The sequence below is a fragment of the Primulina tabacum genome, chromosome 1, assembly GCF_025594145.1.
Source record: "Primulina tabacum isolate GXHZ01 chromosome 1, ASM2559414v2, whole genome shotgun sequence".
Lineage (NCBI taxonomy): Eukaryota > Viridiplantae > Streptophyta > Magnoliopsida > Lamiales > Gesneriaceae > Primulina > Primulina tabacum.
Window position 1 is genome coordinate 51,729,175 of NC_134550.1, and position 22,627 is coordinate 51,751,801.

A 22,627-nucleotide genomic window follows, 5' to 3' on the forward strand; every position below is an offset into this window, starting at 1 on the left:
TAAATATTTATATTTGTACAACGAGTCGACATGATTCATATTTATAGTAATATTTTTTGACATGAAAAATTATTTTCATTCAAATAAACATAAATTATACAATATTTCTGTATAACATGAATAACAAAAAAAAAAAGATATTTGCACAATGAAATATAATACTTTGTACATAAAAAAATAATATTTTTCGTGGATCAAATACATTTCGCTCAAATGAACATATATCGCAAAATATTTTTTCATAACATAACTAACAACAATGATATTTTTATAGTAAAAAACAATAATTTTCATGTGTCAAATAGTTTTAACTCAAATTAACATATATTACACCAAATATTTCTTCATTACATAATTAACAAAAAATAATATTTTTACGATTAAAAATAGTAATTGGACATAAAAAATGATATTTTCGATAGTTCATATAAATCAGATATTTATTTCATAAAATTGATCGGTAAAAAGATATCACGTGAGTTTTTGTTGTTGCAATACACTCAAGCATCACGTTTTTTAGAAAGTAAAGATATTGGTTTTATTATAACTGTTGTATCGATTGTATCTTATTTAGAATAAATATTACATGTGTCATGCAAATGTATGGATTAATAATAACTCTTTGGTGATAAAAGAAAAAAAATTACGTGGAATGATTAAAATTATGGTATTTCAAAATCAATGATAATTTAGTAGCAGACAAGATTTTCATGCAGTTTTAAAATTAGAAAAGGCAATTAAGGAAACCAGCAACGCAGAGTACAATTTTTCAAATTGTTAAGAATTGGTCACCAAGTCAAATGAAACCAAATTACGCTTACACACACACATATATAAATATATATTATGGACATTTATATAAACATCGATGGACACTAAATTTAATAAGAAACTTTCAATGAATAAAATTTTAAAGTTACAATTATATAAACACAAATATAAAGTGTTTCATCGTTTTATTGATCAAATCAAATTCAAGCAGTGCGATAAATCAATTAAATAAATAAAAATTTTAATTAGGTTTTCTGTGAAACAGTCTACGGGTAACGTTAGTTATATTTATGATAAAAAGTAATATTTTTTCATGATAGAATATCTGTATCACAAAATTGATCCCTGAGACCGTTTCACGCGAGTTTTCGTAATATTGTAAATTTCTTCTTCCGCTAACTGCTCCTAAAGGGCATGCAAAAAACAAGGGTGATTTAAAAAAAAAAAGTGTTCTTATTCAATATCTCAACTTCGAGACGAGTTATCGGATTCGAGACTCAATTGTCATAGAAACATATCTCGACTGATTAAAAAAAAAGTGTTATTACTTGCATGAAAAGAGAAAAGTATATGGTGGAATAGCAGAAATCAAGTTTTTGAACCAAAACATAAAAATATATTTTTAAAAAAAATAATAATAATCATGTGATTATAATAAGCAAACAAGTAAGAAATGAAAGCACCTTTGAGTTAGTACTTTGCACAAGCAATCGATGAAACCCTTTAATCAAAGCCTTTGAATTTGATACATTCAAGATCCACACATTTTCAACTTTTCATTATATAGGTTTGAATTAGGGTAGTTGTCATAATATATAATTATACAATATTGATAATTCCAGTTCACATTAAGTTGTCAAATATTTTATACTTGTAGTTTTCATTTAAATTTTGAATCAAGATTAGGCTAAAAAAATTAACTTGCATAAAAAAATCAGAAGCTAGTGTAAGAACTCACAGGTAATACAGCAAAAATCTGTCTTAAATATATAAAGTAGACTAATATTTAAGAAATCAAAAAAGAATTAAAACTTATATAATTGAGAAGATGAAGTAAGTATAAAATTTTTGGAGTAGGTCTCTTGTGTGACGATCTCACGAATCTTTATCTGTGAGACGAGTCAACCCTACCGATATTCACAATAAAAATTAATACTCTTAGCATAAAAAGTAATAATTTTTCATGGATGACTCAAATAAGATATCCGTCTCACAAAATACGACCCGTGAGACCGTCTCACAGAAGTTTTTGCCAAATTTCTATTCATTAATTGTTTAATCAATGAATATGTGACCTTAAAAGTGTAGGAATTAGTCAGCTCAAGTTCCTTTCTTCTTGTCCTGATCAAATATCTAAGTATCTATTAATAAACTTGGACAACTGAGTGGTCTGTTTCATTAGGAAAAGGTCTACTGAATTAATTAAATGTGTTTGATTATTGTGTAGTAAACATATGGAATCAAGGCATTCATCGAATTTTTTTTTTAAAAAAAGGACTAATTTTAGCTTATTTTTAATGTGTAATATTTTATTTTGTCCGGCTAAGCAGATTTAGGGGGTGATGTCTACATGTAAGGGATTATTATTTATTTTATTTGGGTCATGCAAACCAGACGACAATATCAACCTATTAAAAATATCAAATACTGTATATTTTTAAGAGGTGGTCGAAATCGAAGTTCTTTTAAGTGCAGAACAAAAAAAAAAAAAAAAAAAAATTCGGTCTCATCACTTTGTTATAATTGGATCACGAATTTTAGATATCCTCTTAAATTTAAATTTTGGCGTCGGATGAGTTATGATCTATAAGTCGTCACTATTTTTATATTTTGAGAAGGTGTATGAATATAATTTCGAATTATAATTTTAAAACTTTCCAAAAAAAAAAAGGTTTTATGAAAGATTAGATTTTTGTGATACGATCTCACGAATCGATCCGGTTTATACCTCCAATGAAAATTAATATTTTTTTGACATAAAAAGTAACAATTTTTCATAAAAACCTAGTTTTAAATGTATATTTACGTACACTGAAGATAAAATTCCATGAACTTCCTCCACCTTAGAAAAAAAAAGGAAAAAAAATGACCCGAGGCACCACTTTGTGTATGTGCACCTTACCGTGAACTGATGCACAAGGTCTCAAGTGTTGAGAAATGGTAACTTTAACCATACACAAGAACATTTAATCTCTATTACAATGCCAGATGAAAAATGAATTTCAAACTACACAACTAGAAAATTATGATAATGGAAACTTCAAACAAACTAAAAAGTAAACAAGAAATTTACAAATAAAATCTTATTTCAAAGTTTAGGCTATGACAGTGCTATGGTAGAAAGATCTTCAAAAACCATTTTCATGTCCGGCCGTTCAGCAGCCGGAAGAATACACTTCAGAGCAATTCGAAGCATGGAAGTTAGACCCTTTGGGACACTTTCCACGCCCTGTGTCCCCATAATCTCCGCATCAAAGCATTCATTTTCACGGTTCTCTTCAGCCATTAGACTAGCCCATTCTGATAAATCCACAACTTGAGGAATTCCCTTGGATAATATCAACTGATCTTCTTCCGGTCAAAAGTTCCAGCAAAATGACGCCAAAAGCATAAACGTCGCTCATGAGAGAAGGGCAAGGTTTTGTCATGTTCGCAAATTCAGGTGGCCGGTAGCTAAGAGCACCTGCATTCAGCACTTGCTCGGCCGTACCCGCTGACGTTAATAATCGGTGGAGACTGTAATCTGTTAGGAGTGTATTTGTGGTGGGAATTTCGATCAATATATTGGTCGATTTCAGATTTCCATGAGGTATGGCACTTTCGTTGTGTAGATAAGTGAGGCATCGAGTGATATCAATAGCGATCTTGAGCCTTTTCTTGAGTGACAAAGGAGGAAGTGTTATTGGATCTGTCCCTGCAATTTAAAGCTTCGATATTTTTAGATTTCAAATTTAAACAATATGCATATAGGACCGCAGAACTTGATAGTGTTATGAAAATATTTACAAAATGTACCATGAATATAGAGTGCCAAACATGGTGCGTCGATGTACTTAGTTATGATTAGTTTCTCGTGTTCCTTGGGACCCCAATAAAATCCTTGAAGAGAAACTAAATTGGGGTGTCGAATATTTCCTAGTTTCTTTGCCTCTCTTGTAAACTCTTTTCTCCCTTTCGCAATCCCTTCTTTTAGCAATTTTACTGCCAACACATGATGTGAAGCAAGCACAGCCTTAAACAGCGTTCCATGGCAGCTCATACCAATCGCTTCTGCAGGCGCAGCTGATAGTTCTTCTGCAGTAAATTTCAAGGAGTTACCATAAAGGTGTAGATCTCCTGCCAGTTTTCCTGGTGAGCAAACCTTTAGAGAATTTGAATTTTCAGGTTGGTGACTAAGCACTGTAGGTGATGTGTTAGCAGATTGGGTGGTGGATACAGGACAAGGTACCACCACTTCAGTTTTTCTTGCTGATTCTTGAAACTCGCAGTCTTTCCTTTCGTCAACTGCTGAAGAGACATCCCTCCGCTCATGGCCAGATTCTGCACCCACTGCACATAAAATCATAAGGAGACTGGACCATTGATGATGAATCAGGACAACGTTTTCTAAGATGCTCACCTTTTTTACCACCAGTTTCCGTGGAGGTTGTAATAACTCTTTGTTTATGGACTCTGCAGAAGATCACTAATACCAGTATCACTAAAATGGATGCACCACCAACCACACCAGCAATAATGCCCGTCCGAGTTGCAGATTGCATGTGAGAGCCATGCCTCCTCAAGCCTAAATTGTCATCGTCTTTCACCGAAGATGCCTCGTTCGGGAGTACCAGCAAGTAATTTCCAGGATGAAATGACGAAGAAGGGAACTTCTGTAAGCTTCCAGGAACAATCCCAGAGAGATTATTGTATGATATATTAAATTCTTTTATCGTATCTGGAAGATCATCAGGGATACCACCCTGAAGATGGTTGTTAGATAGGTCAAGATTTTCCATGAGATGAAATCTACCCAGTTCAGGGAAAGAACCCATAAGTTCATTGTACGAAAGATTGAGAGCTACCAGGCTGTAGTTTTGTGAGCTGACTTCATCGGTAGGTATCATGCCAGAAAATTTGTTCAAAGACAGGTTAATTTCAGTCAATTTTGTTGAGTTAAAAAGGGTAGGAAGAAGGGAACCACCTAGTTGATTTACGCTAAAATCGATAACTTCCAACTCCGGATATGTTCCAAGAACAGGTGGAAGAACACCGCCTATTGAGTTGTTGGAAATCTTTATTGAAATAAGCCTCATGAACTGAGATGTTTGGTTTGGTAGGAATCCGGTTAATTCATTTGAACTCAAGTCGATTACTTCAATATAATTTCCCCAACTCTGAATCCTGGACAAGTCTCCTGAGAACATATTGTGACTAAGATCTATTATTGCACAGTGACCCACTCGTGAAGGCAAGGAGCCGGAAAGCTTGTTATACGATAAATTTAGTGTCCTCAGATTCTCAGAAGTTAAACTTCCGATTGGACCTGAATAGAAGCAAACATAAGAACTTGAGCACTATAGAAACAGAGGAAAATAAACTAAAACACCACTCTTTTAACAGTAAAAGCCTGCCCAAAAGTGCACCCTTGAACAACTGCAAGAATAATGCAAAAATTTAATCAATGCCACTGGTACACGGACCTTGAAGATGATTGTGACTTAGATCTAATTCAGACAAGATCATCGAGCTCTCTTGCAAAAGGCCCTGCGGCAATGAACCTGATAACTGGTTGTTGCTGATTTTAAGAACTCTAAGAGATACTACAAAACGAAAAGATGGAACATTTCCGACAAAATGATTATCAGTTGCATCAAACATCTCCAGACTGTCAAAATACGGTATTCCGTCGTGAGGGAAGAGTTCTCCAGTCAAGTTATTATGACTGATATTCAGATACCGAATAGACGAAATAAAATCGGGATTTCCTAATCCCAAGTCCAAAGTTCCCGAAAACATATTGCTACTCAAATCAACATACAATGTGGAATCTAGTTGTCCTAAAAGGCCCATTACATCTCCTACAAAACCATTCGAGCGGAAGTCCAAGTACTTCAGAAGCTCCAGACTAGCAAAACCAGATGGAATTTCTCCTCCCATGCTGTTAAATGAAACATTAGCAAGAACCAGGTTTTTTAAGGTTGTAAATTGAGCAGGGACTGAACCTGTAAACAAATTGAGTGAAAGATCCAAACTTTGCAAAGATTGAAGCAAGCCAATCTCTTTTGTCAGTGTGCCACTCAACTGGTTATTGGAAATAGTCAAGTTCTGAAGTTTTTTAAGCCCAGAAATAGCCGAAAATTGGAATTCTCCTACTAATCCTAAATCATTCAGTTTGATTGAGGTCACACTGCCATTACTGCAACCAATGCCATACCAATCTTTAGGACAACCATCAGATTCTAAAGACTTAGGATCCCATGAAACAAGAACTTTCCCTGAAGGATCACTCTGAATTCCCTTTTTGACCCACAATAATGCTTCTATTTCTAATTCTCCAACCGATAATTCTACCAATAACAGTACCGCAAAACAAACAAACTGCATTCTTTTCCAGAAGAAAATGTGGGCTGATAAAGTTATAGAGAATGGCAAAGTTTATTATGAAAAATGAAGGAAATTGAAAGACAGGAATGCCGCACACACAAAATTTTACAAGTTAAAAAATTGCGAGCAAAATCAAAATGCAAATGCGGAAGAAGATTTCCTACAAAACTAGGGGGAACCATTAGCAATAAATGTGGAACAATGAAAGCTTTTCCTCACCTTGCTGCCAAATCCGAGCGCATTATAGCAGAATTTAAGCCACTCCAATCATTACTTCTTATCATTCAACAACCAAGAGTCCCACAAAAAAAACCCAACTTTTTTAGCTACCCAAAACAACAAATAGCCTAAAATGAGTTCTACGTCTGCATGAGAGCAACACACTCACACTAACCCAAAAACAAAACAAACCCAGAATTCCTTAACATTGAATTGTAAAAATCCCACCTTTTTATTGCCCGAGAATCAAGAAAAAAGAGGTACTGAAAAGAATCCCATAAAGGCTATCCAGTCTTTTTTTCGTCTATATAGACAAACACCACGGTGTAGTGGAAGTAAATGGTATGCGGGTGGCAAGAAACTGAATGAGACAGGGCCGTGTTCTCAAGGGAAAATGGTCAACAGCACAACAAATCACTACACTTGAGAAGAGTATAATTTTGGTAGGTGGGTTTAGTAATTGACGGTAAAAATACGGCCGCCACAGGAATCGAGGGGAAGTGATTCACTGCCGATTGAGCAGTATGGACTACGTTCAAAGGCCGAGTCAAATAATGAGAATTTACTTTTAAATTTTAGAATAATATTGATAATCACGAAAAATTTAGGATTGGATTTCAGCAAAAGTCACGCAAGTTTTGGAATTGTCCTACATGGATCTTTGATGAGTCTGTATCTCATCTGGGATATGGATGAGCGGACAGTGGGCTCATCCATGGGATATCAAATATAATTTGAAAAATTATATACATGTAGAATATTATTGTAAACGAGTCGCACTGTAGAGTGTGTGTAGTGCGTGTCTCGGCATCTTCGTTTGTTTTATGTGCGAACAAGATTCACGACAGCGGAGGTTAGTTAAATTTGTTACAGGCTTTGTTCCCGCTAATTTATATCAGTTATATTATATTCACACCTTCCCAAAATAAAGTCTAGTTTTCGTATTGAATATAATTTCTCATATTTTTTATCTCAATTTATCTCATCAATAAGTACATAAACTATCAACAAATTTTTGTATCATATTAAAACATTGCTAAATAAATATAAAATGAAAATTTTATTTGTAAAAGACTTATTTTTTCAACAACTTTTTTCACAAATATTAATGTCAGACTGTTTTGTTGGTCAATTTTGTGAGATAGATCTACTATCCGATTTGACCCACAAAAATATTATTTTTTTATGATAAAATGGTAACTTTTGTCTCTAAATATGGAAGTCGAACTGTGTTACAAAAATAAATCTTTGTGTGAACACTTATTCTAAAATTTATCTACGAACTCTAGGTACCGCTCGGTCTTGTGGCAATTTAAATACATTTTAAATAGCTAAAAATAATAATTTCGAGAGATCATAAATTTGACCAGTATTTTTTCATGAAGAAGGAAAATCTGAGAAGCAAGACGAATAGGACGTGGGATTTTGACAAAGGAAAGATGATTTTATTTACAAAATGTTGCTCAAGTGAGAACATGTTTGGCAGAAGCACAGCTCATTCTTTGCTGTTTGTGGTCGAGCCAGGTAGAAGATGGCTAACTTGAGCTGTCATGTAAATGACATTGATCCACGGTGCGTCCATTTTTAGTATTAGAACTGTGGGATGCTTAATGGGACAGGTTGAACCGGAAGCAGTTCGGAACAGCCCCGGTTAAATTGCCGGTTACGGTATAAGCTCGGGTAGGAGTGCATATCAGCCGAGTCGAGCTCGTTTATCATACTACTCGAGCTCGACTCGATTTATATTTTATCTACATGAACTCGATCAGTAATCCATTTCAAGTTTGAGCTCAACTTGTGTATACATGGAGTTACTCGAGTTCGAAAAACTCGAACGTCTGAATTCAGACATATCGATCTTGAGTTCGGGTTTATGTATGTATTGACAAACATATCATTTATTTTTCATACTAATATATTAATGAAGTTATTACTTGAGCAGCTCGCAAGCTACTCGAATATAAATAATTGAAACTCAAATTCGACTCGAAAATATATCTTACCTCGATTTGAGTGCGAGTCGATTTTGATCGAGTTGCTTACAAACTACTTAAAAATAACTTGATGAAATTTTCAGGAAGGGTGGAGTAAAGAGTCTTCCCCATGCCAGTGCTAGGAAAATCATTTGTTTTTTTTAGTTAATTTATATAAAAGACAATCAAATACTAATACATGGGAAAAAAATTCAACAACAAAAAAATAAAAATGCAATATTTGGCTAAATTTACGACATTGATTGACCTTTTGAACTCGCACGTGCACATACTAATTTGTTTCGTCGAAGCTCTTGTGGCTGATCAACCAAATGAATTGGGCCTTTTGAATTGGGCTTTTCTCGAACAACACCCAACCTGAATACCCGAAATTGATCGCCCATTTTTTATTGGGCTTTTTCCTAAAACACCCGTGTGACAATTATATTAAACGGGCTTCGTTTGTTTTTACAATATTCTCTAGCTAAACCTTGGGCCCTTTTTCATTTAGGCGACGTGCTTGATCATGTAGGCTTGGCAACCATAGAAAACATTAGTAGATTAATTATAAATTAAATAATACTTTTTGACTTTTAAAAATAACGGGGCATATATTTTTCAAGACAAAAACTTGTGTGAGACGGTCTCACGGGTCGTATTTTGTGAGACAGATATCTTATTTGGGTCATCCTTGAAAAATTATTACTTTTTATTCTAAGAGTATTACTTTTTATTATGAATATCGGTAGGGTTAAATTGTATTGGACAAATTTTATGAGATAAATCTCCTTCATCCGATCAAGGGTTTAACCAATCGGCTACTACCATTAAAAATCATTAAATTTTATATTAGGCAGATCACTAAAAAAACAATTAGTAGTTTTTCTTTCGTTTTTTTTTTTTTAAATACTATTATTTAATTATTGCCACTTTAACCCTTCATCAGAAATTGTCTACTCAGTATGAGACACTTCTTACCATACTGCATGTACAACACCATCATCTGTCTGCCAACGTGAAGGTCTTTGAGATAATAAATTGATTAGAATTCGATTAAAGTGAATTAAATTTGTTATTAAATTTATAATGATGTTAATAATTGGTGGGATTTTTATTTATTATATGATATTTTTGTAAATGGATAGTGGAGATTGTGTGGGGGTGCATGCACAATGGCCAAATTTAGGTGCTACCAGAAAGGCCATGCATGTTCTCTTGCCATAAATGTTGCTTAAAAGTTAGATGCGTTGTGAGGAAAAAAACAGATGTGTGTAGTGTTTGAAAATAAACGAAAAACTTTTTTTTTTTTTTAAGATAGAGTATTTGGTAAAAAAATTATTGAAGTACTAGCTTTTTAATTAATAATAATAAAAAAACCCTTATTAGATAAAGTTTGAATTTGTATTGTGAAATATAATAAATGTTGATGATAGCAAAAGTTTATCTTGGGTTCGATCTGGAAAGTGGGTATTCGAATCTTCGTAATTGAATGGTTCAATTCGGATCAGTACTCTAGCCTTTTGTTATAGTAGGACTCTTGTGAGGTAGAATCCTACTTGAGAAAGAAGACCTTAAACAACGGGACTTTGTGACCATGGTGACTAGGACTCTTGATGGCGGCTTTGGCTCTTGTCTTATTTTGATTAGATTCAACTGAATCTCCTATTTATCGGGATCCCTTATCTCTTAATAAGAATATCTTCATATCCCCTAGCCGCGCCTGTAGGGGCTCCAATTTCTCGACCCTTGGGTAGGCTCGGGCCTCTAGCCCAATTGAGGATTCATGGGCTCGGGCTAATGGGTTCATACTAATGATTGAATGGTTGGGCTTAGTATTCTGGCTCCTGATCAACCCAGAGGCATAGATCTTTAGAAAGCTAGGGCCAATTCTAACTCTGAGATGGGCTTGGGTCCGTCCAGCTATGTCACTTTTAGGGGACATCAATGATACCCCCTCCTCTAGTCTAAAAAAAGCATGAAGTTTAGATTAGAGAAACTCTGGTCGGATCCCGAACCATATGTTACTGATCTTCTTTTCAACTACTCAATCTCCTCTCTCATTTTCTTCATCTCAGTCAGCTGTGCCTTCTGGTCGGAGGGTGGAGGGGCAGACCCCCTCCTTCCCGCCTGGCTAACGCTTGCTCCACTATGGCAGTAATCATTTGTGTAAGTTCGGCCACATTGAGGCTTTGGCTGCCATTATTACTCCGATTTCTCTCGCTCCCTCTCGCTTCCATTGACAGTATTTTCAGTATTCACCATCTTATCTCTTTTCCCTTCAAGTTCTCACAGACGACGTCAATTGATGATACCAAAAGTTTACCTCGGGTTCGATCTAGAGAGTGGGTTTTTGAATCTTCGTAACTGAATGGCTCAGGTCGGTACTCTGTGCTTTTATTGGAGTAGGACTCCTGCTGAGGTAGAATCCTACCTGAGATAGGAGACCTCTAACAATGTAACTTTGTGACCATGGCGGCCAAGACTCTTGCCAGCAGCTATGACTCTTGCCTTATCTTGATTAGATTCAACCAAATCCCCTAATTATCGGGACCCCTTATCTATTAATGAGAATATCTTCATATCTCTTAGCCGCGCCCGGCTTGGATTTTCCGTCCCCTGTGTAGGCTAGGGGCTTTAACCCTATCAACAATTCATGGGCTCGGGGCGAATGGGTTCGGACCGAATGATTGAATGGTTGGGCTCGGTATCCTGGCTCCTGATCAGCCCAGGGGCCTAGGCCTTTAGAAAGCTAGGGCCAATTCTAACTGTAAAATGGGCTTGAGTCTGTCCATCTATGTCACTCTTATTCGGACATTTTCCGATGCGAAATTATTCACTTTAAACTATATAATTTTTTCGTGTTAATTAGGAGTTTAGTCCCCCACGTTTTAACATTTTCCCGATTATGTCTTCCATTTTTCAAATGTACCAAACAAGTCAAATGCTTTTGTTTGCAAATTGCCTTTACTTAATTGGAGGAGGACCTAAAAATAAATATTGTATTCCTCTAGGGGTCAACTGTTACTTATTTAATCATAATCGGGATTACTTCATCGATTAAATCTCAACGATTTTATCGTTTATTGAATTCCATATTTTTTCAGTGGACACTTTCTAAAATGATTTCGAGGAAAAAAAATATTTATTACATTATCGAAAGAAAGAATCAAACACCAAATCATTTCTAATAAAATACGATTCAAAAATCTTCAACTATTTTTTCTTTCATTAAAAATACATTTATAGCACTAAAGAAGCTCGATTTCTCTTTTCAAAATTTTTTTATGACTATGAAACATGTAATCACTATCTTTCCATATATATTGGGTAAACCTCGTACTAATGCAGTAGCATATAAACCATGCTACCCAGAAAAATCGTACTAGTCAAACCATATGCGATAAGCTCGCATGAAAAAAAATTGATATTGTAAAAATTCAAAAATGTAAATGACCTTTTACATAAAATTAATAATATTTTGAGACCCTATATTTATTAAAATCAAATGCAAAACCCTTTTTAAACGAGACAAATGTATATCTAAAATGACATTTAATTTTACATAGGAGATTTTATCTTTCCTCAATATTTCATGAGGTTGGAAAATGCAATTTGCCCGGATTGATATTAACTCTATTATTTTTGCTCCACAAGAGGTCAAAACAAAAACAATAAATAAAATATAAATTAATTAAAAAAAGTTATTGGCCACTGCCAAGGAGACAACATATGCTTTGACGTTATCTAACCATCACCACTTTGTATTTGTTAATTGGGGAACTGTATCAGAACATGGAGTGATTATTGTTTAAGGTTACCATTGTATAAAATACTATATATTGTGATTTAACATCAGCCATTTGTTATAAAATCAACATATTTTTTTTATATGCCTATTTTTTAGGAGTTTTTTTTTTTTTTTTTTTTTTTTGTCATGTGCATACCTGCTTGATTCTTGCAGTTAATCACAGGTCCAACGACAAATTCTCCAATAAGAAATTCAAATATTTTAAACACGACAGCAAGCTGAATATCAAATTCTGCACTATTGAACCTTACTCAAAACTTGGTCATTTTTTAAATTTTTTACTCTACCAAGATGGAGAAATGGGGAAATCAAAGTTATTGCGTCAATGAGATGCTATGATGACGGTATATTTTTGGGCAGTTGATGGCGTCGTTTGATCTACATCGACGATAATATGTTTAGAGTAGGTTTAAAAGAACACAGCCAACATAGAAATCAACTGCACATCACAATAATAGATTTATCAACCTCAGATTATGGTTGTACAAACAATACCAGATAAAGAAACCTTGAATGAAATCAAAGATAACATTTATGTATCTATCACATTTTGTAGGAAAGAAACATGGCAAAGTGTTTGAGGGAGCCATCCCTCCACTTATTTATAACAACCATGCCTTGGCCTTTACAGAGAACACCATGATGATAAATAAATAAGATGACGGTAAGTGATAAAATTCTATCCGGTGCAGGCTGTGAATTTCTTAGTACCATATAGTAAGGTCCGGCTTCGAGAGATTGGTACTTGGAACTCCGTGAAAATGATCTGTGTAATCGATGGATGCGATATTGAAAGGAGAACCGAACATTAGTTGGAGATTTTCGGATGTGTTGGAGGCGAAAGGTGAATCCGTGATCTTGCACTGGTCGAACCGTTCTTGTGGGCCGTATATTGATGGATTTGTAGGCAACTTATTGTCTTCGAACAGGTTATTTTCCAACATCATTCCTGGACCATGAATGTAGCCTTGTTGGCACTTTGAGTTCTTGTTTCCTTGGAAATTATTATCATAGAAAGACATAAGATCGTCGATGGACCTTTGCCCGTCTTCCGGAACTCCGAGCCCTGAGAGGTCAATGGTAGGTGGGTTGGGATTAACAGGCGCAGCAGATGGCTTCGGTTGGACAAAAGATTGTGAGAAGATGACTGGCTTCACGTCATTTACATTGAAGTTTGACACCGCGAATTTTTGAGAATGTTTGTGAGGGCAAGAAAGGTGGTGATTGTCCCTGGAAGTTCTGTCCTGAAAACCATGGCGCATTTCACTGTTTGGGCACCCAAGAAACTCACATGTGAATATCTTATGATCCATCATGATGTTAAGTTCATTGCTTGGTTTTCTCTTCCTGGAGAAATCGAAATTTGTGACCAATTCGTTTTTGATTGCATGAGATTGTTGTTGAACTTGAACTGTTAGCCGATCTTGGAAACTCTCCATTGGTATATTCAACATACCAACAGGACTCGGCTTTTGCTCTTGCATCTCGAAGTGAGACTCGTCGTCAGCTCCTTCGACATCATACTCACTATTATCGTTCATAGCAAACGTCCCACTGCCACCAGATGAAGATAATGGCAGACAGCGGTCCGGGTAAAGTTCTCTTGCCAAAGCTTCCTCCTGATTGATTATAGCTAGCCAAGTTGCGCTCTCTTTGGCCGTCATCTTGTCTTGCAAGCATTTTGACTGCCTTACAAGCTTCCGAATCATAGCGATATCTGGAAACATATGCTTGATTACCGCGGTTAAAACGGCCACCTTCCAGGCCTTCTTTAGATCATGAGGCTTCTTATATGGAGGAGGTGCATTATCCTTCTGCAAACCTAACTGTGGCCACCATTCCTCCTTCCCATTAGGCCACCAAGGAGGTGGCACACCTTTCTCCAACGGAAACCGTCTCTGTGGGGGTTCACAGTGCTGCATCAGAGCAGACAACAGCGAGCCGAGGGTCGTATCTTGGAGCTCTTGCAAGGTGTGTGGAGTAGGACCGAAAAGACTCGAGCCTTCATCCTTTCCAGGGATCGCATTATCAGCCTTGTATTTCGCTATAGCGGCTGGCCCGTTACGGTCAAATCTGACTCTATCCTTCCACCACTCTCTGAGATTATCAGAGGCGCCACTCACAGGCTTGCCTTTCTCTGGTATAATCCCATAGACAAAACCCTGAGCTTTGCAAACTTCCATCATCTTCAACATGTATTTCAAGATCCCATCTTGTGCCCTGGACATCTTCTTCCTTCTCGCCTGCTCTTGCGATTGCCGTTGTTTGTCAGAATCAACACATTCTTTCCCCTTGTTCATTTCCTTCAGCCTTTTTAGCCTTATTTTATCCCTCCACATCCTCCTCTCCAGTTCATCCACATCCATCTCTTCATCCGTGTAGTCGTCCTCCATGACTTGCTCCGGTTCTGGTTCTGGCACTGGCTCAGCAGATTGCGGGGGAAAGAAATCTACCCCCTTGATTGGAGCGGAGGAGTAGAATTCAAGATCACCACAAAACCCCATATCTTCGAACATCATCATTATATATGATACAGAAACACTCTAAAGTTGGAACACGACTTGCAGAATCTGGAAGGCTATACACGGTAGATTCTAATGGAAGGTCCAAAATCATACCACCAAATCAAGAGATTGCTGGTGTGAAGAAGGATAGCTAATATATGATGACCTGCAAATATGGAGGCGCTGTAAGGTCAGGAAAATATCAATTCAGATAGTCCAATTGAAATAAAATATTTCTGAAAAAGAAAATATGTGATTTCACAGTTTGAAAAGATACACAAACACAAACACCACCTTGATCACATGATTCACTAAATACATATAACAGTGTAAAAAGCAAACTAAAAAATTAAAAATATCACAGCAAGCACATGAACTTCAACCGAAAAAAGCAGGATAAAGAAGCTTTCGAATCCCAAATCTGTAATATAAAACTCTGCAGAATTTCATTAAAAAAAGGAGAGAGAGAAAGAAAGCAAAAAAACAGACGAACAGGATACATAGCAAGGTAAGAATGAATTTAACGAAATCTTAAACCAGATTTCCCGAGAAACTGGCAGAAGATTTCCAGAACCCGCAGGAAAAAAAAAATTTTTTTACTTTCCCGTATCCATATATCATTTCAACACCCATGTTAAACAAAACTTTTGATATCTTGACCACCAAAACATCAAAATACGCAGCAGCATAAACAAGAAAAAAAACTACTCAGAACAACTAACCCCCTCATAGGAAAAAAAGCAAATCAGAAACCAACCAAAAACTCGAATGCAATCCAAAAAGAGAGAGCAAAAATAAAACGAAAATCACAAATATGCAACCTTTGAATCATTAACAGTAAGGAAATATCATGTTACTTGCCCAACAAATAAAAAGAAAAAAGATTTATCCCTTTTCGCTCGATATTTTACCTCTTACGTGATGTATTACCACTACAACTCTCTCATCCCGTGCAGAATAATTGACCCTCTACAGAAATAGAAAGAGAGAAACAAGAAGGCAGCCAGAAGGAAGCCAAGAAAACGATTGAACAGTAAATTAAGTATTTATTAAAAAGAATTGATATTTACCCACTATTTTAAATATACCTCAATTTTATCCCATAACAACGAAAAGAGTAAATATCAATTTTTTTTAATTTATACATGTATTATTCTAAACTACGTATGTATCCACATACACACACACAATATTATAGTTCATGTGTGGGGTTTTTTTTAAAACTAATTTAATTTTTAAAAAAAATTTCAAAAATAATTTAAAAAAAAATTTCGCAAAACTACTGCAATCCGCGTTTGGTAAGTGCGGATGGTGCTCACGTGGAGCAGCGTCCGCGCTTACCAAGCGCGGAATTTGCTCCATGTAGGAGCGTCCCCGCTCCGACGAAATATTTTAGCGACGGAATATATATCAAAATCGTCGCTAAAATTGAATCAGCGACGGTTAAGAATACGTCGCGAATTTTAACGACGGTTTCTAAACCGTCGCTAAATCCTACAGGGTATCTTGAATATCTAACAATAATAATCGCATCTGTCTGACTGATGGGAGAGCTCAGGGGCAGATTCACTGTAGGACCGGGTGGGGCCACGGCCCCCCGAAATTTTTTAAAAAAATTATTACCATATAAGATATATTTTATTATTTAGTATATATATTATTTGACCCATAAAAATTATAAACTATCTATAATCAGTCTAATGGTTAAAGACTTTCATGATTAACGCAAGTGGTCTGCGTTTCATCCTTCTTGGGTACAATTTTTTACATTGCTCTGCGACTTTTTAAAACTTAAATAATGGGCCTTTACAAGGGTCAAGGGCCCAACTTAAAATCTTTTAATTAACAAAAACACAATGAAGAAATCCATTTCAAATAATAACCTAACATTGTTCAAAAAATATCTTATATTGCCGACTGAGGAGGATTCTTGCAATTTTTTTTTCTGGCGTTCAGGAATTGAGCAGCGGGAGGTAAAATTATTGCTAATTTTTTGCTTCATTTTTTTATATGGTAAAAGATTTAAATGAAAAAAGGTAGAGATATTAGGATTAACAACAATATTCGGCAATATTAATACAGCCGAGACACGCAATGCGTTGCTTCTGGTATGTGTTTCTCTTTAGTTTATTCAATTGCCTTTCTTCTCAATTACCCGTTCCACATTCTTGTTTTTAAGGTTTTTAAATTTTAAAAGAATACATTATATTTTATGGATAAGCTTTTTTTCTCCTCTTTTTTTTATCTCGAATTAAATGTGACTACATGATTGAAGTACTTTATGGGTAAGTTTTTCTTATGATTTTTTTATACTATTATCTGTAATTCTTAATGATTTGGTTATATTATAGCATTTTGGTTAGAGAAATGACTTTTGACGGATGTTAGAATTATATGAGCAAATGCACAAGACTTCTTCTTAAGCAAAACACTGGGAAGGGAACATATACCGATGTTAGAATTATATGAGCACCTTGCAAGTTTGAATTTTATGAGCTTGGAAAGATTTTAACCTTGCAAGTTTGAATTTTATGAGCTTGGAAAGATTTTAATAGCTAAAATTCGACTTTTTTATTTTCACAGGCTTCATATATTTCAAATGGGAAAATCAGTTACAATTGATAAGTTTTTTCAAAGGAAGAGAGTAAATGAATTAGATACATCTGATATTTTGACCTCATCAACAAGATCAAATAACAATGATCTTCCATCTGAAATTTCTCCTAAAAGATTCAAAAATATAGAAATTGAGGAGATTGATCTCAATTCTTTGGAGCGTGATCCAGGATTGCGTCGACAAATTTGGGAATATCATCATAACCAACGTGAAGAGATTCGTCGAACTTATTTGAATCTAAAGGCATATCAACCTATCCTTGGAGAATATCCACTAAATAAAAATATTAAGCACCCTCGAAGATTTCAGTCTGCTTGGTATGATAAATTTCCTTGGTTGGAGTATTCACCGGCTAAAGATAAGGTATATTGCTTTCCACGTTTTATCTTCAACAAGCCATCAGGATGCTCAAATCAAAATGCATTTACTGTTGATGGGTTTGATAATTGGAAGAAAGTTAGAAATGGAAAAGCTTGTGCTTTCTTAGGTCATATAGGGAAAGATAATGTATCTTCACCCCATCGTAATGCTGAAAAGGCATGTGATGATTTGATGAACCAACCGCAACATATCTCAAGGAGATTCGACAATTTTAATGTTGAACAGGTTGCAACTAATCGTCTTCGGTTAAAAGCTCACATACATGTGGTCAGATTGCTTGCACTTCAAGGAATTCCATTTAGAGGTCATGATGAGAAATCCAGTTCGTCTAATCGTGGTAATTTTCTTGAATTCTTGGATGTGCTAACCATGTACAATGATGATCTTTCAAAGGCAATTGCAAGAGCTCCAAAGAATGCCAAGTATACAAGTCATGATATTCAGAAACAAATACTTCATGTGCTTTCAATGAGAGTGAAAAATGCAATTCGTGAACAAATTGGAGTTGTAAAGTATTGCATAATTGTTGATGAAGCCCGAGATGAGTCAAAAAGAGAGCAAATGTCTATAATATTGAGGTTTGTGGATACTAACGGATTCATTCAAGAACGTTTTTTTGGGCTTGTTCGTGTATCTGATACTGCTGTTTTGACTTTAAAGAATGCTATATATTCTGTTTTGGGTCACTACAATTTGGATGTTAAAAATATTAGAGGTCAAGGTTATGATGGTGCTAGTAATATGAGGGGTAAGTTTAATGGATTACAAGCTTTGATTGTAAAAGATTGTAAAAGTGCTTATTATGTTCATTGCTTTGCTCATCGGTTACAATTGGCTTTAGTTGCAGCATCAAAAAATGTGACATCTATTCATCAATTTTTTGATAAATTAACTTTTATAGTTAATATTGTTGGTTCTTCATGTAAACGCAATGATGAATTGAAGAATGCTCATGCGGATGATATTGCACATTTGATTGCTATTAATGAACTCGAGACAGGGCGTGAACTTAATCAGATAGGTACTTTACAGCAAGCTGCTGATACGCGTTGGAGTTCTCATTTGAGATCATTAGCAGGCCTAATTAAGATGTTTAGTGCATCGTGTACGGTATTGCTTAATGTTATGGAGGATGTACTTCCTTCTCAACGAGCAGATGCTACATCTGTATATGATGAAATGACTTCTTTTGATTTTATATTTATCTTGCATCTTATGAAAGAGATTATGGGGATCACAGATATCCTTTGCCAGGCTTTACAAAGTAAGTCTCAGGATATAATAAATGCAATGGAACTTGTGATATCTACCAAGAATTTACTTCAACATATGAGGGATAACAAGTGGGATGATTTGCTTGTAAAAGTGAAGTCTTTTTGTGAAGTTCGAAATATTGATATTCCTGATTTCAGTGCTCCGTATATTGATAGACGAGGTCGAGTCCGTCTTCCTCAAGACAATTTCACCACTGAGCATCATTATCGGGTAGACATCTTTTATTGTGCGATAGATTCACAGTTGCAAGAAATTAATAGGCGCTTTAGCGATGATGCTATGGAGTTGCTCATTCTGAGTAATGCCTTAAATCCTAAAAAAGCAGTGGAGTCTTTCAGAATTGCAGATATATGTAAATTAGTTGAAAAATTTTATGCACAAGATTTTACAAGAGATGAAAAAGAGCAATTGGAGATTCAGTTGAAGCATTATGAGTATAATATCGTCAAAGGGTCTGATTATAAAAGTCTTTCAACCATTTCAGAGTTATGTCAATGGTTGATCAAGACTAACAAGTCTGTGACATACAACCTCATTTTTAGAGTGATCGTACTTGTGCTTACTCTTCCGGTTTCTACTGCTACTACAGAACGATCATTTTCTGCGATGAATATTGTGAAAACAAGACTTCAGAGCAAAATGGAAGATGATTTTCTCTCAGACGCATTAATGATATATATTGAGAAAGAAATTGCTAGAAATGTGAGCATAGAAGATATCATTGAAGATTTTGAAAATTTAAAAGAACGTCGAATTCCTTTTAGTTAAAAAATTGTACTTGATACTTAATTGAGTATATCTTTCAAGGAACTTTTGGCTTCCATCTTTTTGTAATATACTAATATTACTTTTAAATATTCTATTTATTTTTTTAATTATTGTATTCTTATTATTGAAATTTATATGCAAACATATAATAATTATTTTCCTATTTTTGTATGTGTGGGATGGGCCGGCCTCCCAAACATATAATTCTGGATCCGCCCCTGGGAGAGCTGCACGTTGCGGATAATTGTATTAACGGCGTGCCGCAGATAATAGTATTAACAGCGTGCACATGTACGCCGCGGATAATCTTGAACTTTCAACGGCTTGCATCTTTGCAGCGTGCAATGTGAGCTGCGGAAAGAGAATTTGCGCGCTGCGAAAAGCCATTTTTGTTGTACTGAAGACAGAAAAAAACAGACAAAAAATTCATCAACAAATAAGTTTTTCATGGCTTATCAACCAAAAGAGGCTGCGCATCAGATGATGCCAATCTTGAAATGATCATGGAACCAAAATTGGTGCTTCCTGGGACTGTGGAGAAGTCGTAAGATTAGGATATCTCAATTGAATGTTGTTCATTTTCCTCAACATCATTATGTGGTCGAATGTCATGTACAAGATGTTGCGGACCAACATTAAGCAAATTTGTACACCGTTTTGGCATTTTATATTTCAGAAAATACTATACATTTTACTAGAATATTTTTAGTTTACTTTTTTCAAATAATATCACTTATATTGAATTAAAAAAATACAGTAGAAAGATACGATATTGTGAAATTAAATGACCTCTAGACTTATTCAATCTCAAAGCCCAATGCAATTCCTTAAAAAATAAGAATAAGTCTCTTGTGAGAAGGTCTCACGAATCTTTATCTGTGAGACGGGTCAATCATACCGATATTCACAATAAAAGTAATACTCTTAGCATAAAAAGTAATACTTTTTCATGGATGACCTAAATAAGATATCTGTCTCACAAAATACGATCCATGAGACCGTCTCACACAAATTTTTGTTCAAAAATAATGCAGGCAATTGATTGACAAACTATGAATCATATTTATATTTTGTATATATACAAATAGAACTAAAAATTAAAATTTACAATAAAAGAGGCCCTTTGAAACTTGAGAAGTCCTCCATCCGGTTCACAAACTGTTGATAATATTAAATCAGCGACGTTCACAAACCGTCGCTAAAATTGAATCAGCGACGAACCGTCGCTAAAATTAGCGACGGTTCAAAAACCGTCGCTGATTCAATTTTAGCGACGGTTTTGATATATATTCCGTCGCGGACACTCCTACGTGGAGCAAAGTCCGCGCTCGGATTGCAGTAGTTTTGCAAATTTTTTTTTTCAAAATTATTTTTGAAATTTTTTTAAAAAAATTAAATTATTTAAAAAAAACTCTTCATGTGTGGTGTAGGTGAAAAGTGTCGGCAAAAACACAGAGCAATTAATTACAGTGTCCGTGTGAAAATATTTATGGGATTCGAGAAAATAAATGGGACAGATTTGATCTGGGATTTGGAGAAGTGTTTATTTCGGGAAATTGGCCTTCAGTTCCCAGCCGTCGATTTTTTTTGTGTTAAGTCCCTGAGTACTTTTTTAGTACCACATTTTCACATGAAGTATACCACATTTTCACATGAAGTGTACCACATTTTGTATGACATAGTACCACAATTTTGTGGGTAGGAAGTGAACCCAAAGAAATGTTTTGATTGGAGATCTTTCACCAACTTTTCCTTTATTTTATGGATAATGGATTATCATTTATGATTGAGAATGAATTCTTTGAAGCGTGGAAGTTTGAGCGTATAGTGTATCTAATACACATTGACTTTTTTTCAACTACTTCTCTCTAATACTAATAAAGGATAGTTTTTTTATTTTTTTATATATTTCTAATTTGTATTCTTATATTTGATGTCTAATTAGCAAATAAAAACGGTGAAATCTTCTCTTCATATTAGTGCACCGACGCACGCGTTGCGTGTTTGTATAATATTTTTTATAATTCATTTGATTTATATTTAAATGAAGATCAAAATATAATTAAAAGAAATAGTGATGGACTACACTGTAATTTTGATATATAAATTAAAAAATAAATTGAAAAATAAAAAATAAAAAAATTACTTCAGTAAGAATTGAACCTATAATCTAAACCCCAAGTAGCAATGATTCTATCCACTGAACTACATATAACTTACATTAAAATTTTAACATTTTATTAATATATATAATTAATAAAACAGACCATGATGCCAAAACTAGTTACTCTAAGTGCCTCAAACTTAATAAAGTAGTATATAATAGATGGATATCGATAATTTTGTTAGAATATTTTAGGATTAATAAATAGAAATTAAGACAAGAGAAATAGAAAGATGAACAAAAATCTAACGAATAAGTTGTCTGTGAATTTCTCAAGAGAGACGCTGACACGTTTAAAAAAAAAGTAGATTTTTTGTGAGATGATCTTACGAATCTTTATCTATAAGACGGGTCAAACGAATATTTTACGAATCTTTATCTATAAAAAATAATACTCTTCACATAAAAAGTAATATTTTTTCATAAATGACTCAAATAAGAGATCCGTCTCACAAAATACGATCTGTAAGACCGTCTCACAAATAAGTGCGTGTACTTTACTAATAGGGTTTTTGATATGACATGTGCAGCTTTCCTATACTTGCTAAATCAATACTCCCA

General features: G+C 34.8%; 3 protein-coding genes across 5 annotated transcripts; 1 reads left to right on the forward strand and 2 right to left on the reverse strand.

The window, feature by feature from the left end:
• Positions 1-3,036: 3,036 nt before the first annotated feature.
• Positions 3,037-7,083, reverse strand: LOC142547797 (putative inactive receptor kinase At5g10020). Its single transcript, XM_075656258.1, is given in 5 exon segments — positions 3,037-3,313; positions 3,315-3,685; positions 3,787-4,320; positions 4,391-5,296; positions 5,454-7,083. Coding segments are annotated over 5 exon segments (2,937 nt in total). The 5' UTR covers positions 6,358-7,083; the 3' UTR covers positions 3,037-3,091.
• A 5,699-nt stretch (positions 7,084-12,782) lies between these two features.
• On the reverse strand, positions 12,783-15,910 carry LOC142547804 (protein ETHYLENE INSENSITIVE 3-like). Of its 3 annotated transcripts, none has more exons than XM_075656270.1 (2): positions 15,773-15,910; positions 12,783-15,027 (listed from the first exon to the last, which is right to left on the reverse strand). In XM_075656270.1, exon 2 carries the CDS (start codon positions 14,877-14,879, stop codon positions 13,062-13,064), a length of 1,818 nt encoding a protein of 605 aa, XP_075512385.1. In that variant the 5' UTR covers positions 14,880-15,027; positions 15,773-15,910; the 3' UTR covers positions 12,783-13,061. The 3 variants fall into 3 exon arrangements, with proteins under 3 accessions (XP_075512385.1, XP_075512399.1, XP_075512394.1); XM_075656284.1 differs by having other exon boundaries at positions 12,783-15,044; positions 15,773-15,898; XM_075656279.1 differs by having other exon boundaries at positions 15,723-15,874.
• A 1,550-nt stretch (positions 15,911-17,460) lies between these two features.
• On the forward strand, positions 17,461-19,902 carry LOC142512197 (uncharacterized). Its single transcript, XM_075619678.1, has one exon. It carries the CDS (start codon positions 17,461-17,463, stop codon positions 19,900-19,902), a length of 2,442 nt encoding a protein of 813 aa, XP_075475793.1.
• The last annotated feature ends 2,725 nt before the right edge of the window (positions 19,903-22,627 follow it).